The 18,315-nt window shown below is 45.4% G+C and overlaps 1 protein-coding gene across 1 annotated transcript; it reads left to right on the top strand.

The window, feature by feature from the left end:
• Nucleotides 1–369: 369 nt before the first annotated feature.
• Nucleotides 370–18,044, top strand: LOC141182855 (uncharacterized). The gene is made up of 7 exons (XM_073660982.1): nucleotides 370–491; nucleotides 11,545–11,694; nucleotides 11,824–12,000; nucleotides 12,084–12,207; nucleotides 12,291–12,388; nucleotides 12,579–12,669; nucleotides 16,208–18,044. Exons 2-7 carry the CDS (start codon nucleotides 11,617–11,619, stop codon nucleotides 17,299–17,301), a joined length of 1,662 nt encoding a protein of 553 aa, XP_073517083.1. The 5' UTR covers nucleotides 370–491; nucleotides 11,545–11,616; the 3' UTR covers nucleotides 17,302–18,044.
• The last annotated feature ends 271 nt before the right edge of the window (nucleotides 18,045–18,315 follow it).

Genomic DNA, 18,315 nt, shown 5'->3' with positions numbered 1-18,315 from the left:
ATTCCCCTAGCACAAAGTTTAATGTTCCCACAATACCACCATCCTTCCATGCACATTATAATGTTTCCAGAGGACTGCCATCCCCCACTAACAGTGTAATGTTCCCACAGTACTGCCACCTCCCCACACACAGTAAAATTTTCCCACAGTACTGCCTCCTACATACACAAAATGGTACTATCTACCCCATGGCTAATTAATAAATACTTACTTAGCCCCATTTTTGTTGCAGATGCTAATAAACCCAGGACCTATGAGATATTTACGTATGACCAAATTACCGTAGGGGTAAATAAACCCTAATTAAAGGATTAAAAGCAATAAAACATTAATTATCTTTAAAAGTGGTATATCAATTTAAAATTTCGCCATATTATCTCCACTATGACTGCAGGAAGAAAGAGCAAGAAGCTGTTAAGATTTTGGACATAGAAGTGGCCAATTTATTGGTACCTATTGGACCTATGGTGCTAAAGCAAAGGCTTTAAAAGGTAAGTGACTCCATTTTTTATTGCATTATAACTAGTGTTGTGCGATACCTTCCGATATCGGGAAATATCGGATCGGATTGGATCGGACCGATACCCAAAAAGTATCGGATATCGCCGATTCCGATACCGGAAACCAATGCAAGTCAATGGGACACAAATATCGGAATGAAAATAAACCCTTTCTTTCCTTGTAGGTTAATTCTACATGAAGGAAAACAACTAAGAATAATGTAGAATGTATTGGGGGGGGGAGACAATAAAGGCATAGAGGTTTAGCCCAATCAAATGGAATAGCAGGAATTAATATTTTTTTTTAAGACGTTCTGAGTTACGGAAATATTGACTATGTTAAGTATTTTTATATTTTGTCAGATATTTATGTTTCACTACTTCCATGCTCTTCACCTTCTTTTTTACTTCTCCCACACTTTCTCCTTCATCATCCTCAGCATCAGCATCTTTTTCATCAACTTCTTCTTCACCTTCTTCATCTTCTTCTTCACCTTCTTTTTATTATTCTTTTTTTTTACATTCTTCATATTCAACTATTATTCTTCTTCATATTCTACTTCTTCATCTTCATCATATTCTTATTTGCGACAGGCATTCCTGTAGTTATCTATAAAAGTTTGAACATTACACCTTTTGTTCTGCTTGTCACAAAAGATTTACAACAGGATTTGTCCGCGTTCAGTTTGGCCTGCAGCAGCAGGTCTTTTCCAGGGGCACCACGAGGAGGAACGGACTCACCCCCATACACTGCTTAGTCATCTTCTGCTTATAATTTCGATATTATCTTTTCCTCTGATTTTTAGTCTTATGCTTAATGTTCTTCCGCTTTTTGTTCTGCAGCTTCTTGTACTTCTGCTTCTTGGTTTTCTGTCTCTTGTTCTTCTGTATCTTGGTGGTTGTCTTCTTCTTCTTTGTCCTCTTGTTCAACTTCTTCAGGGTCATCTTCTTGGTCTTCTTCGGGGTAGTCTTCAGGGTCGTCGTCTTCGGGGTCCTCGTCTTCAGGGTCGTCTTCTTCGGGGTGGTCTTCAGGGTCTTCGTGTTCAGGGTCGTCTTCTTCGGGGTCCTCGTCTTCGGGGTCCTCGTCTTCGGGGTCCTCGTCTTCGGGGTCCTCGTCTTCTTCGGGTTGGTCTTCAGGGTCCTCGTCTTCAGGGTCCTCGTCTTCGGGGTCCTCGTCTTCGGGGTCCTCATCTTCTTCGGGGAGGTCTTCAGGGTCCTCGTCAGGGAGATCCAGAGTGATTACCAAGAACAATTTCAAAAAGCTTGAACTTGGAAATGTAGCAGAAGGTACAAGAAGGCTGAAGAACTACCGAGGACCAGCTGACGGTACTGGAACCCGGATGGGTAGTAGAAGTTACAAGAGCAAATGGAACTAACGAGGACCAGCTGACGGTACTGGAACCCGGATGGGTAGCAGAAGGTACAAGAGCCAATGGAACTACCGAAGACCAGCTGACGGTACTGGAACTCGGTTACTAAGCCGGAGGTACTTGTGCCAGAAAGCACTACCAAGGACCAGCAGACGTTGGTGGAACTTGGATACCGAGAAGGAGGCACCTAAGCCAAAGGCACTGCCGAGAACCACCTGACGGTACTGGAACCCGGATGGGTAGTAGAAGGTACCAAAGCAAATGGAACTAACGAGGACCAGCTGACGGTACTGGAACCCGGATGGGTAGCAGAAGGTACAAGAGCCAATGGAACTTCTGAAGACCAGCTGACGGTACTGGAACTCGGTTACTAAGCAGGAGGTACCTGTGCCAGAAAGCACTACCAAGGACCAGCAGACGTTGGTGAAACTTGGATACCGAGAAGGAGGCACCTAAGCCAAAGGCACTGCCGAGAACCAGCTGACGGTACTGGAACCCGGATGAGTAGCAGAAGGTACCCATGTAAAAAAAAGTTTCAAGGCCGCGAGCTGGCCGCAGTTACCAAAACCCACAGTCCTACAGGGGGTGCTTGTCCTATTGGCACTATGGAACCAGCCTTCATTGCCAGATCCCGCAGCCCACATAGGAGTCACCTAAACTGCAGGCACCATAGAGTCGGCTAACCCGACCGCAACACGACAGGACAACGCATTGGAGGCAAAGTGACGTTGACACTACCCAGAAACAGCTGGATTGCTGGAACCAGGCTGGGCAGGAGGGAGTACCCGTGCCGAAGACACTGCTGGGAAACAGCTGGCGGTGCTGGAAACCAGGGTAAATACTAAAAACAGAGTGGAGCCAGAGGCGTAATTGGAGCAACTTTAAAATCTGTAGTAGTGTGAATGTGGACAGAGCAGGAGAAATTGCCGGACACACAGCTAGGGATCAGCTGACGTTACTGAACCCCAATAACACTGGAGCAAGCGTTGACTGTGCAGACGGCACTTCTGAGCAGTAACTAGCGGTATTGGAGCCCAGGGTAAATACTAGAAACAGAGGAGCCAGAGGTGTAATTGGAGCAAGTTTTAAATCAGTAGTACAGTGGATGTGGACAAAGCAGGAGAATTTGCCGGACACACAGCTGGGGATCAGCTGACGTTACTGAACCCCAATAACACTGGAGCAAGCGTTGACTGTGCAGACGGCACTTCTGAGCAGCAACTAGCGGTATTGGAGCCCAGGGGAAATACTAAAAACAGAGAAGCCAGAGGTGTAATTGGAGCAAGTTTTAAATCAGTAGTACAGTGGATGCGGACAAAGCAGGAGAATTTGCCAGACACACAGCTGGGGATCAGCTGACGTTACTGAACCCCAATAACACTGGAGCAAGTGTTGACTGTGCAGACGGCACTTCTGAGCAGCAACTAGCGGTATTGGAGCCCAGGGTAAATACTAAAAACAGAGGAGCGAGAGGTGTAATTGGAGCAAGTTTTAAATCAGTAGTACAGTGGATGTGGACAAAGCAGGAGAAATTGCCGTCCGCACAGCAGGGGAACAGCTGACGTTACTGAACCCCAATAACACGGCAGCAAGTGTTGACTGTGCAGACGGCACTTCTGAGCGCCAACTGGCGGTGTTGGAGCTCAGGGATTACAGTTCAGGTGGTAGAAACATGAACACAACAGGAGACCTGGATACTGTTGCCAACCAATTATTTATTCTGGAAGAGGACTGGCAAATTCATGAGAGATCCAGGCCTTGTTCATTTTGAGAAAAGTAAGCCGGTCAACTTTATCGGACGATAGTCGCATGCGACGGTCTGTTAGTACACCACCTGCGGCACTAAAGACGCGTTCCGATAATACACTAGCAGCAAGGCAAGCTAGCACCTCCAATGCATATTGACTAAGCTCTGGCCATGTATTCAGCTTACAGACCCAAAACTTGAAGGGAGAAGAGCCGTCTGGGAGTACACCGAGAGGGCAAGACATGTAGTCTGTCACCATCTGACGGAAACGTTGCCTCCTGCTGACTGGAGCCGTCTGTGATGGTGTAGACATTTGTGGCGGTGGGGACACAAAACTTTGCCACATTTGGGCCATACTGGTCTTGCCTTGTGCTGAGGCGCTGCTTCTGCTCCCTCTTTGTGCAGAGCTTCCTCCACTGCCTCGACGCACTGAGCTGCTTTGTAAAGCACTAGCAGCACTGCTCTCGGTTGGAATGGAGAACATGATGGAATGCACCAGTGCGTCTTGGTACTCCCGGTTCAACGGTGTTATGAGGCTTTGTAAGTTGTCCCGGTAGCGAGGATCTAGGAGGGTTGACACCCAATAATCAGCCGTGTTGAGAATGTGGGCGATGCGGCGGTCGTTTCTCAGGCACTGCAGCATGAAATTAACCATGTGCTGCAGACTGCCAACTGGCCAAGAAACGCTGTCCCCTGCTTGAGGCATGATCTCTGCCTGCTCTGCATCACCCCACCCTCGCTCTAGATACTGACTACTAGAGCATTGTGTACCTCCCTCCTCTGGACAGATGTCTTCCTCATCCATTGACTCCTCCTCATCCTCCTCACAAAGTGTCCCCTGCCTAGGTCTTTGTGAGGAACCACGTTGCGCAGACTGTAGAGAATCAGATGGCATTTGTGACTCCTCATCCTCCACCTCTTCCAAAACCTTGTCCCTTAGTGCTTGCAGTGTTTTTTCAAGCAGGCAGATAAGGGGGATAGTCATGCTGACTAGTGCATCATCTGCACTCGCCATCCGCGTGGAATAATCGAAGGCACGCAAAACGTGGCAAATGTCCTTCATAGAGGCCCACCCAGTGGTGGTGAAGTGTGAACGGCGCGCACTGCGACTTGTTTGCGCCTGCTGCAGCTGGTACTCCATTACTGCTGCCTGCTGCTCACACAACCTCTCCAACATATGTAACGTTGAATTCCACCTGGTGGGTAGGTCACATATGATGCAATGTTCCGGAAGACGTAATCGGCGCTGCAGAGCTGCAATGCGTTATCTTGCGTTGCTGGAATGCCGCAAGTGAGCGCACTCTATGCGGACCTTGTGAAGCAGTGCATCAAGATCCGGATAGTCCCTCAAAAAACTCTGCACGACCAAGTTGAGCACAGGTGCCAGACATGGGATGTGAATGAGGTTGCCTAGGCCCAGAGCTGCCACCAGATTTCGGCCATTGTCACACACTACCATGCCTGGCTGGAGATTCGCTGGCACAAACCACACGTCGCTGTGCTGCTTGATGGCATTCCAGAGCTCCTGCGCTGTGTGGCTTCGATTCCCAAAATAAATTAATTTTAATACGGCCTGTTGACGTTTGGCCACGGCTGTGCTCATATCGGTCATCATAACAGGTAACCAACCGTTCACGGGTCGATGTGGAGGTAGACCGTGATGGCTCCTGCAGCGCTGATTCAGAGGAACTGGAGTATGAGGAGGAGTCAATGTGTACAGACTGGATTCCTGCAATCCTTGGAGTTGGCAGAACACGTACAGCGCCACTCTCAAGATCTGTACCCGGCTCCACAACATTTACCCAATGGGCAGTGAGGGAAAGGTATCGTCCCTGTCCATGCTTACTGGTCCATGCATCGGTGGTCAGGTGGACCTTGCTACTGACGGCATTTTGTAGCGCATGTTTAATTTCTCCCTCCACATGATGTTGCAGGGCAGGGACGGCTTGCCTGCTGAAATAAAAGCGGCTGGGTACGTTGTATTGTGGGACTGCCAATGCCATAAAGTTACGGAAGGTGTCAGTCTCCACCAGCCTGAATGATAGCATTTCAAGGGCCAGTAGTTTAGCAATGCCAGCATTCAGAGCCTGTGCTCGGGGGTGGTTTGCCGAGTATGAGCGCCTTTTCTCCCATGCCTGTGCTAACGATGGCTGTAGACTGGCCTGGGAGTGTGAGGATGACTGGGAAAGTGGTGCTGTGGGTGGAATTACACTGTGTCTCTGTACAACAGTGCCAGAGATTCTTCCATGGCGATCCTGTGAGGAAGCCGAACCAGCTGTGTGTGAGCTGGAGGAAGAGGCTACAACACGAGCTGAAGAGGTGGTAGGTGGCGCTGTAGGTTGGCCTAGGTCTTCAGTGTGTTTTTGTAACTCCACCATGTGCTTGGTCCGCACATGTTTCCACATATTTGTGGTATTGAGGTTGCTGACACTTTTCCCTCTTTTCACCTTCTGATTACACAGCTTGCATTTGACAAAGCAAATGTCATCTGCAACTGTGTCAAAAAAGGACCAGGCACTGCAAGTCTTGGGAGCGCCCGCTTTGGATTTTGGAAGAGCCATGCTCCTAATGGGTGCCTAAGTGGAGGCTACAGGCAACCAAGTCTGCCCCCTCCCTCTCCCTCCTTTTTGGGCTGTTCGGGGAATCTCTTCCTCAGAGCTGCTCCCACCACCTTCCTGTCCCTCACACCATGATGGGTCAAGGACCTCATCATCTACACCAGTGGTCCCCAACCTTTTTTGCACCAGGGACCGGCTTGAAGCAAGATCATTTTTCCATGGCCCAGCAAGGAGGGGGTGGGGTGGGCGGGGCTTTGGTCATATGGGGGCGGGGTAATGGAGGGATTTGGAGTTTAGTGCATACTTATCATATAGTGTAGACCAGGTCCCCGCCAGGAGCCCCACATAATGTGCTGTGCCAGGAGCCGCATCACTGAGGCCCCATCACGCCCTGCAGCAGGACAGGGCAGCTGTCCTGACAGCTGCTGTTCAGCTGCATTTACTTCATCCCAGGGGCGGACACAGACTGTAGTGGGCCCCTGTGCAAGAAATTTTTGGGGGCCCCCCCCGCCCTTCATAAGGCAACAAAGTTATGTAAACATAACCCCCCCATGTGCATCTCTCACCCCCCCATGTGCAGCTCACCCCCGTGCATCTCTCATCCCCCTCCGTGCATCTCTCATCCCCCTCCGTGCATCTCTCATCCACCCCCCGTGCATCTCTCATCCACCCCCCGTGCATCTCTCATCCACCCCCCGTGCATCTCTCATCCACCCCCCGTGCATCTCTCATCCCCTCCGTGCATCTCTCATCCCCCCCCGTGCATCTCTCACCCCCCCGTGCATCTCTCATCCCCCCCGTGCATCTCTCATCCACCCCCCGTGCATCTCTCATCCACCCCCCGTGCATCTCTCATCCACCCCCGTGCATCTCTCATCCCCCCCGTGCATCTCTCATCCCCCCCGTGCATCTCTCATCCCCCCCGTGCATCTCTCATCCCCCCCGTGCATCTCTCATCCCCCCCGTGCATCTCTCATCCCCCCCGTGCATCTCTCATCTCTCCCCTCCCTCCCATGTGCATCTCTCATCTCTCCCCTCCCCCCATGTGCATCTCTCATCTCTCCCCTCCCCCCATGTGCGTCTCTCATCTCTCCCCTCCCCCCATGTGCATCTCTCATCTCTCCCCTCCCCCCATGTGCATCTCTCATCTCTCCCCTCCACCACATGTGCATCTCCCATTCCCCCCACTCCTAGTTAATTGTATTTAAAAAAAAATAAAACTTGTTATACTTACCCCCATGCGATCCCTGCAGAATCCTGGCGCTCGTCCAAATCGCTGACACCAGGTTCTCCTGACTTCCGGCCATGTGACGGCGCCGTCACATGACCGGAAGTCAGGGGAATCATGAAGGTGCTGCCGCAGCAGCGCAGCGCTAAGATGTCCCGGACCCGGCGCTTAGCATGCGGCCGGGGGCCCCATGAGGAGAGAGACGCACAAGAGGGGGGCTCCGAGGGGGCTCCTACCGGCCGGGCCCCATACTGGAGTCAGGGCAGTCATGCCCTGATGGCGGCCCTGCTGGAGGCTGGAGGGGCCCCCTCTCCCCGCGGACCGGCTGAAAAACCCCAACGGCCCGGTCCTGGTCCGCGGACCGGCGGTTGGGGACCTCTGATCTACACCACCCTTTTCAAACAACTGCTTCTCCTGGGTAGTCTCGACAGCACAGTACGCACCAGAAAGTGGCACCTGAGTCTCATCATCAGATGCGTACTGAGGTGTGCTGCTGACCATAGGCACTGGCCCACCCGCCTCTTCAGATTCAGAGAGACAAAACGGTTGCACATCACTGCATGCTACCTCTTCTTCAAATTCTCGAATTCTGCTTGGCTGGCTCCCTCTTTACAAGCCAAGAGATTCAGAGAACAGAAGTAGAGATGGCTCCTGTCCAGGGCTCTCTGACTGCCTGGACAATTTGGCAGGTGGTGAAGAGACAGATGGGTGCTCTTCAGTGCTCAGGACCTGAGAGGATCTGGAACTAATTGAAGTCGATGCGTTAGCTGCCATCCATCCGACAACGGCTTCAATTTGGTCCTCCAGTGGGGTTCGGCTAGCTCCTACAAAGCTGCGCATAAAGGACTGTTCCCTGGTAAAACTGGGGGATGCTGAGTCACTGGTGCCCGCAGCAGGTACAGAATCCCCACGTCCTCTCCCTGCAGGCACAGAATCCTCACGTCCTCTCCCTGCAGAAACTCCATGCCCACGACCACATGCCTTACTCCCTGCCTTCTTCATCTTGGTAGACAGATAAAGATAGGCAGAAAAGTACTAAGGGCTTAGTGTGCTTATTCCTGAACAGCTGCTAACAGGTATAAGAAACACTAATTTTATAAAGTGTGAACTAGACTTTAATAAGAGCTAATGTGGCCTACACAACTGTAAAGTGGAGTGTTTGGTGAACTTTATTTAGGTTTTTTTTTGTCACAAAAAGACACTGGATGTGCCCAAAGATGTAATACCGATAGTATCACAAACTTTTTGTAGCTATTACAATGTAGGAAGGTAACCTACAATGCAATAGATGAGGCTACAAAAAATAGGCTAATACTAATCTGGCTGGGGCTGCAGGGCACAATGCTGCAGAAAGGCTCCTCTATCTTCTCCTATATAGTGTGTTTGGAACCAATTTAGCTGAATACGGATGGAACCACCACACTAATGGGAGATATCAGGAAAAATTATGAATTGGCAAAAAAGGACAATGTATGAGGCAGTGACACACACTGAGTGCACTACAACCAGACGTGGTTGAAGCACACACTACAGGGTGAGCTGCACTCACACACACAGACCTTGCAGACAGCGGTGAACAGCACAGAGAACTGTGCACTAGCGCTGCAAGGCACAGCGATTTATAAAGTAGCTTGGGTAAAGCAGAATAGACCAAATAGGTAGCTAAAACTGTCCCTCAGAACAACAGCGTCCTATCCCTAACTGAATTCACAGCAGAGTGAGCTCAAAATGGCGGCGGCGGCTTTTATAGTGCATCATGACATCATTTCAGCAGCCAATCACAGCCATGCCATTAGTTAAGATGCCTACATGCCTAACAGGATGTGCCCACACTTCTTAGGATCCTCATTGGCTGAATAAAATGAAAATGGCTCATTGCATTATGGGAACTTCCGATTCCGGTATACGATATTGCAAAAGTATCGGAATTCCGATACCGCGAATATTGGCCGATACCCGATATTTCAGTATCGGAATGCTCAACACTAATTATAACCCCAGCCCCCTGAGGAAGCCAGTCATCGAATGAACATAGAGAGTACTACTGAGAAGTTGTACCGATGGACCTCAGCCAGTGAGGTCCTGACAAATCAACTGGGAGCATAGAGTAGCTCTCAGGGGCCGTAGTGACACAAGGGATGATGGGCCTTCCCATAATGGTTTGCTGGACTGTTGTGGCTTGTAACAAAAGTTATATACTGCTACATGTAACCAGAAAGTTCCGGACTGCTTCTTCTGCATTATGCATTAATACGTTGCATTCAATCACGCAGTTAAATCTGCATGTGTTCATTGAACAATGCGGATTTACCACATCTAATACTTTCTATTGTGGAAATTTCTGTTTGCGGAGACTAGTGTCTCCACAACAGAAATTAACATGCTGTGGCTCGTAAACCCGCACCACCGGTGAGTTTACGCAACGTCAAATAGAAGCACCTTGGGCATGGGATTTCTATAAATCCCATCTACTGTGCTTGTAATGTGGAATGTAGCGTTTTATACGCAGCACAGGTGAGCTGCATCCAAAACTCTGCTATTCCTGATCGTGGGCACGTACCCCTGGACATTGTTCTTCCTCATTCATCTCCACATCATCTGGTCCAGATTTGCAGAATCAGGAGATATGAGTTCTCTATATACATATTTACTTCCTTTTGAGGTTGGGGGGTCCACTTATAGCTATTGTTGTTGTGGACGTGACTTACCTAACATTGCGCAGTGAATCTGTTTTCACTATAGTGACTGATATTTCTTGTTGATAAAACTGTAATATTTTTTTCACTTTAAACCTTTTTTTAAACAACACTGATTAGTGCGATCATACAACATGCAAGACTCTGATTGCTCAGTGATGCACTGTACTACTGTAGTGCCGTGTATTATCCCTGCCTGTTTGTGTAATACTAACGACTCCATACACATGAGATAAGTGTTGCCTAAATGGTCATTTGGCAGACGGCTATCTCTCCCGACTCCCCCATACACACAAATATTCCATCTTTCCTGTGGTCTGTATGAGAGAGTCACCTCCGGACTCCTATAGCGGAGGATTATCTACAGGAAGAACAAACGGAATAGCCTCTGAAATTCAGGATGCCAGATCCTTCTCTGCCCTGACATTATATGTCGGTAGGCCCCAAATACATTGTATAGTCGACTAAACCCCACTGAAATCAGTGCTTTAATGCAACTTTAGTCTAATGTGTTTGGGGGTGTTAAAAGGTAACTTATTACTATTGAGTACTTGGGTGAGGAGGGGAATTGAGCCAAACCTTCATAGATGCCATGTTTCCTTTTGACAGCAGCAAGTGGTTAAACTGCCAAGGTTTCTGTTGCAGCCGCACTTGTGCCATCCCTGCGGTGTACATCTATGTTCTGGTGCCCAAAAGAGTTATTTTTTTAAAAAAACAAATGTTTAACTTCTTAAGAAATAACAATGGGCCTAATACGTTTTGCAAGTTTCTTTCTTTTTACAAGAATTGTTGGTGCCAGTTTTCTTTTGAAACATTTTAATATCTGATTTTTTTTCTGGTGTATTTCTTGTAATATAGGAAAGCCTAAGGCCATAAATAAACCCCATAAAAAACTGTATATGGAGACTTTGGTATCAAATAATTTCTGTCTGCGGTGTTTGTGCAAACAAAAAAGCTTTTATAAAAGCCTCAAACTTCTGTGTGTGAATCAGTGATGAGATCCAACATGGTGGAGCCCGGGGAAGACGGGAAACATTCATATAGACGGCTGGTGGTGATGTAGTCAGTGACAGACTTTGGCCAAAAATGTTTCTAGAGCTGTAGTAGAAATGAAGATGTCGTCCTCACCATGAAGTAATTATTTCTCATGTCACGTGTAATGAATATCTCCTGCAGTATTACTAATGCTGATTCCAGTGTCGGTAAATGAGACGACAATTAGTGTTATGGAAGATGAGTCTATGAGAAACATATTCAACTGGAGAGGAAGAAACTGCTTGTTTTCTGTGGCATAAAATATATACAGTAGGTTTTATTAGTAGATGTGAAGAAGAAAACTGAATACTGTAAAATAATAAATCTCCTCATATGTTTCCCTTATTATCTCCAGTAATTGTATTATTACACAGGATTTTTATGTTACATTGTCTCATCTTCTTATTCAGGTTTCTACAATATCGGATCCTCTCAGTGAAGATCTTCTAGATAAGAGAATTTTCCTGATTTACCCATCAAAGATGGATATGGACAGAGACAAGATGGCGGAGAGGATATTACACCTCACCCTAGACATCCTCTTCCGTCTTACTGGAGAGGTGAGAGATTCTGATGACGTCACATTACATCATTCTTATCTATGGGAATAACAGATGGACAGAACTGGACAGGTGAGGACTCTGGAAATGTCTGTAGTGAGATTTATTAATGAGTTTCTCCATTACCAGGATTACATAGTAGTGAAGACCTCTAGTGAGCGCTGTCAGGACCCTGTGTCTGAGGGATGGGGAAGACCCCTGAGCCCAATCACAGGGCCTCCACCTTACACCCTGATGCATGAGGACATCAATGACCAGAAGATCCTAGAACTCACCTACAAGATGATTGAGCTGCTGACTGGAGAGGTGACACTGCTGGGAATTCTGGGACATTATACAGTAATGCTATGAAGGGATCGGGGGGGTGACGGTATCATTGTATGTGTCAGGTTCCTATAAGGTGTCAGAATGTCGCTGTCTATTTCTCCATGGAGGAGTGGGAGTATTTAGAAGGACACAAAGATCTGTACAAGGACGTCATGATGGAGGTTCCCCAGTGCCTCACATCGCCAGGTAATAAACAGGACTAAATACACATGGCCTATAATTATCTGTATATAAAGGATGAATTCAGTCCCTGTATGTGTTTCCTCCAGATCGATCCAGTAAGAGGACAACACCAGAGAGATGTCCCCATCCTCTTCTTTCACAAGACTGTAAACAGGAAGACCCCAATGTTCCTCAGGATCATCAGGTAGATGGAGAGAAGGTGTCATGAGATCTCCCCTATGATGTGTAGACGGCTGTGAAGGTCTTGTGCTCAGTCTTGTTTTATCCACCAGGATTATATGTTTTATAATGAGAACGGTTGAGATGGCAGGATTAAAGCTGATCATAGATGGGACTTCTCCATCTGTCTGTGACTTTTACAATATTTGTTTCAGGGTGAAGATCTGACCCATATTAATACTACAGAGACATATGTGAGGGGTGATGAGCGGTGTAAAGAGGAGATTCCTACAGATAACCATCCAGGTGAGTAGTAACCACTAAATGCAGAGAAGTCACAGAGTCTTCTCAGTCACCAGCTGTGGCTGCTCTATTGGTAGTGCAGTCTGGTAGTATCACAATCGTGTGATCACCATTTTGCCGCTAGAGCATAACATTCTCCTCCATCCGAAAATGTTCAAATTACTTTGTGAATTGGGAAAGACCTTTTCTAGAGAACTTACAACCTGGAGGATCCACCTACCTCCTGGGATTAGGAGACTCTGTCCGTTACCTGCCCAGATCTGTAACAAAGCCAAATGACCGCGTACGTAGAATGTGCTGACACGTTAGAAAATCACTTGAAGAAAAATATTATGCTGGGCCTGTAAGAGAAAGCGGAGGGTAATGATGGTGTTGGCTTCCTAGATCCCTGATATCTTATTGGATGAATCTACCTTCTCTCCCTTCTGTGCTGCTGAATGTGCTCATATGGTTCCTACAAGACCAGGTCCAGTCTTTCTGGACAAACTTCGCTTTTATGATCAACATTAAATGTGCATTGAGGCCAAGTGTGAATTTCTGTACAATAACAACAGAGTTTCCCTTTATCTTGACTTTTCAAACCAATTAACTTCAAACAGGATCGTGATAAACTACATAAAAACATTACACCTGTGCCATGATATATCTCTAAGCTGTGCTTGGCTGAAGGCTGTAATATACATATATTCACGCCTGCAGAAGATGTGTTGGCATGGCTCGAGCCCTGGTTTCATGGATTCACTCCACATCATAAATTCCATTATGTTTTCAATCCTAAGGAATTCAGATTACTGCACAATCTCTCCTGAAATGGGGAGCTGTCACGAAAACACCAATTGGTCAGACCTTGCAGCTCTCTGGTGCCCCCTTATCCTGCTGATCAAACACGGTATTGACCGAGGATAAGCACGGGCGCAGCTGCTCTAATTTATGTCGACTATTGCGGCACGTGATGTAACAGGACGTATATATATATACCACCAGTTCCTTCCAGGAATGTATATATACCTCCGACCAGCCACCCTCAAACCACATTATCACATAAATACTGGTATACTGCCACCACCAATCGCTTAACAGGTGGATCGGGTACCCATTAGGTAACGTGAATTAGCGGGTGCTCGACATAGGACAAGAAGAACGAAGCTGGTAAATAATAATGATTTACTCCCGAAAGTGGGCAGTATTTACAAAAGATATTATAAAAGAGACAATGTACATATATGCATAAACAGTTATTAAAATAAAAGGGATAAGTAATAGCAAAACCTGTGCCACGTGGTGATGGTCTCAGATTCTGTGGGGGGGACGGGTCCCCGGAAATTAGATGCGATTCTTCCACGCAGCGTGGTGTGCATGCATCTGACGTCCCGGGGCAAGAATGACTTAAAAAATGGCCGTTCTGGTTTTTAGTAAAGGGGCCAAAACATTAGGAGACACCCATGGTGCTTACCTCACACGGGGGCTCGGCTTTGTGAACCCACCCAGCTGCAGAAGACCTAAAACTCCTTCAGATTTCATATCTTGGTGTGGGGGGGTCCCACATCCAAGATGGAGACATCATGTTTGCCCTCAACACTTTTCATGAAGATGGATATCAAATATGAAATCTCTATGATGCTCAGAAGCTCAGAACCCATTTCCAGGGCTTCCGGTGGTCTCCTAGTTGAGATAGTCTCCAAGTTGACGATCTCAAAAATGTGGTCCCTGTGTTTGTGACAGTCATGTGCATTATTAAAATCGACATTAAACGTTTGTACAGCTAAACAATAGGATTGGAGGGAAAAATCCAGGGTATACCAGTGCTTTTTCTGAGCTGAGGCTTTATGACGCTCTTAAAAATTCCTGAGGTTTGGGGGAAAAGCAACAGTGACTTCTATGTAAAACTCTTACAAATGGACAGGGGGGGTGGAGATTTGAGACAGCTCTCATTTTTTAAAACTATGACCAAAAATACATTTTGCCTGACAGGAGCACCAATACTTTCTCTACTCTTCTCATCAGGACTCATAGTAGCTCCAATGGTCCACCATAAATGACTGCAATTCCGGTTTAGTGTTGTAGTTCTCCCCTGATACATATATTGTTGTTGGGGATGTAACATATCTTTTATTCTGTCTTTTTTTACAGGTTCATTTTGTATGATAGTTTGAGTGTAGTGGAATCGGCCTGACTCACTTATGTGACTCTGTAACTCCCTCGTTGTCTTTAAAAGAAGGTCTCCATTATGTCTTCCCAATGCCCGAGGTCTAAATTTAAGACACCTCAGCTCTGCACTATTATGAAAAGTTCTCTTTAAATGTCTAATATTTCTTCTTGAAACTCATCTGACAGAAAATATTGTCCCTTACGATAGTTTAGATTGCTAAGAGCCACCGAGCCCCATACTCTTAATTACCCCAGAGAGGTTTCACCACTAGTTACTCGTTTTTAACTGATGGAGACTGTTGAGTTTGATCATTTCAGTAGATGTGTTATTGTCTATAGTCACAGTTTTTGACTTCAGTGATCCTCTGATTTAACCTCTTCCTGCAGCCAGTTTTATGTTTCTAGTCAGGCTCCATTTTCAAATCTGACATGTGTCACTTTATGTGGAGATAACTTTGGAATTCTTCACAAAGGATAATAGGAAACAAATGGACCTTACAAATTATTTTCCAACTTCTCTTGAATTTGACAATACCCTATATACAGCTGTACACTACTGTCTGGGCACATGGCAGGTTAAGAAGGGAAGGAGCGACATTTAGCTATTAGGAATGCAGATCTTGCTGGAATAGTTCCCAGACACAATGTATTGGGGGCACTGTATGAACTGTATGGTCACCTGGCAGTTCAAAAGATGACCACCACGAACAGGCTTGGTGCTATATAATCCATTTATCACCAGAGGAGATGGGACACACCATTTACAGATGCCTTAATATAATAAAATGACAGAAAACCAGAGCAGTAGAAATCACCATAAAGTAACTTCATTTTGAAAATTATAACCCTCAGTGAATTAACTATTGGTGCAGTGAATATTTTGACTCCACAATCACTTTCCAGAAATTAGCACGCAGTGGATGTTGGAGAGTGAAAATTACGCATTTGCCATTTTATTACCCAACACATAGTGCCCAGATTGTGCTTCAGGAGACACACACTGTAGATTAAGTGGGTTCTTCTCACTATAGTAATGCCAAATACATGGTTGCTAAATATTGTTTAGGCACACTTCAAGGCTTAGAAGGAAGGGGGAGATTTGACTTTGGGAGACCGGATTTTGCTGCATTGGTTTATGGATGAGAAGACGTTTTTATTGATATTATTTTTGTCTACATAACATTGTTTAGTGGCTTCTTATTCCATATTTTGGAGACAGAATGAACAAACAGTTCAACACCATGCTCTACTGGTTCATCCTGTGAGGTTTTCACGTTTCACTGTCATTCTGTCAATAACTTGCCATTTCTACAGACATTTAAGTAGAAATGTTCAAAAATATAAATTCAAGGATATTTCATTCAAAATTATTAATTGTTTTTTTTCTTGGCAGATGACTGTACCAGGAGATCGGAGGGACAGGAGATTTTTAAATTGAATGATCTTGAGATCTTACAGGATACAATTGAAGTGAATGCCATTTCTCCGGATATACCATCATCCCTTCAAAGCAAAGATCTATCATCTAAGCCTATGGAACAGGTCCTGTCTTCTGATTCATTACCGACTATGAAGGAAAAAAATCAAAATAAAAAAATAAGCATTAAAAAACGAACTGCTCCTAAAGGAAAGAGGTCATTTTCACGTTCAGAAAATGGAAATAGTTTTACCCTCGAAAAATCTATTCTTAAGCATCAAAAAATACACACAGCAGACAATAGATTGCTTTGTTCCAAATGTGGCAGAAGTTTTAACCAGAAATCAGATTTTGTTGCGCACCAGCGAACTCACACAGCGGAGAAGCGTTTTTCATGTTCAGAATGTGGGAAATGTTTTAACCGGAAATCACTTCTTAATATCCACAAGAGAACTCACACGGGGGAGAAGCCTTTTTCACGTTCAGAATGTGGGAAATGTTTTAACTGGAAATCAGCTTTTGTTAGACACCAGAGAACTCACACAGGAGAGAAGCCTTTTTCATGTTCAGAATGTGGCAAATGTTTTAACCAGAAATCAGATTTGATTAAGCACCAGAGAACCCACACAGGGGAGAAGCCTTTTTCATGTTCAGAATGTGGGAAATGTTTTAACCGGAAATCCACTTTGGTTGATCACCAGAGAACTCACACAGGAGAGAAGCCTTTTTCATGTTCAGAATGTGGCAAATGTTTTAACCAGAAATCAGCTTTGATTAAGCACCAGAGAACCCACACAGGGGAGAAGCCTTTTTCGTGTTCAGAATGTGGGAAATGTTTTAACCATAAATCAGATTTTGTTAGTCACCAGAGAACTCACACAGGGGAGAAGCCTTTTTCGTGTTCAGAATGTGGGAAATGTTTTAACCATAAATCAGCTTTGATTAAGCACCAGAGAACCCACACAGGGGAGAAGCCTTTTTCGTGTTCAGAATGTGGGAAAGGTTTTAACCAGAAATCAGCTTTGGATAGACACATGAGAACTCACACAGGGGAGAAGCCTTTTTCCTAATCTTTTTTTTTTTAATCCAATAAATTTTTATAGTTATTTTTTTATTAGATTTTTTCTACAAACCAAGAAACCAGTACATACAGTAATAAAATAACATACCATAGGGATGACATACATGCATCTCTCCTATATATCCTTTCAGCTTGCCCATTACCGTCTGATAACTTGCAGTCACTATATCTTACAATTAACATTCCACATTCTTGAAATTTCTTATATAACCATAATATTGTAATAAACATTATAATCCTATACACTTCTAGGTGTGCTATATTACTGTTAAATATGAATTATGGATATTCATTTTTTAATCTGAATTCTATATAGATCAGCCTCGAGCTAGGTTTTGCTGACAAGACATTCAGGCTATTCTTGTCTTTTTAGCTCAGTGTAAGTTAGTGCCATAAGCAGAAGAACAGGTGCTGTGAGGGGCCAATATAACCCATACAGGGTGGGAGGCTCGGGGTCTCTTTTCCATTCTACATTACATGGCTCAGTGCTAGGATCTAAGAGCTGAAGAGGCAGCTGACATGTAGGCCCTGACACACGTGCTGGACACAGACAGACGCAACCTACCATTCAGGATCCCAGGAAAAGATGGGTGAATCTCAACTAATAGGCTAATTATGGACAAATGGAAAATCATTTTGTAACTATTTCACCTATTTTATGTAACTGCTGGAATTATTATTTTTAATGGACAACCCAAAAATAAAAAATATATTCTTTGAACAATCGCATCTGATAAACAGTACTATCTATATATAAATATATGAAAATAAGTATATTTAACATTTTGGCGAGCCCTCATTCCTGATTTTTTTGTGCTTTTAAGTGGCTTCCTTCTCCTTGAACAAGGTGGGGGAGAGGAGGAAAGCTTTTGCTGAACACCTGTTGTTCAAGTGTCGGGAAATCCACTAACTTTGTCACAAGAATCAGAAAGAACCTACAGAAGATTGAGGACTGATATATTCTCAAGATGGATTGACAGGCACCAGAAGTACTACAAGGATC

The sequence above is a fragment of the Phyllobates terribilis genome, unplaced genomic scaffold (genome assembly GCF_046119375.1).
Source record: "Phyllobates terribilis strain yellow unplaced genomic scaffold, ASM4611937v1 Scaffold_36__1_contigs__length_13169755, whole genome shotgun sequence".
Lineage (NCBI taxonomy): Eukaryota > Metazoa > Chordata > Amphibia > Anura > Dendrobatidae > Phyllobates > Phyllobates terribilis.
This window is presented reverse-complemented; position numbering and strand designations above follow the sequence as displayed.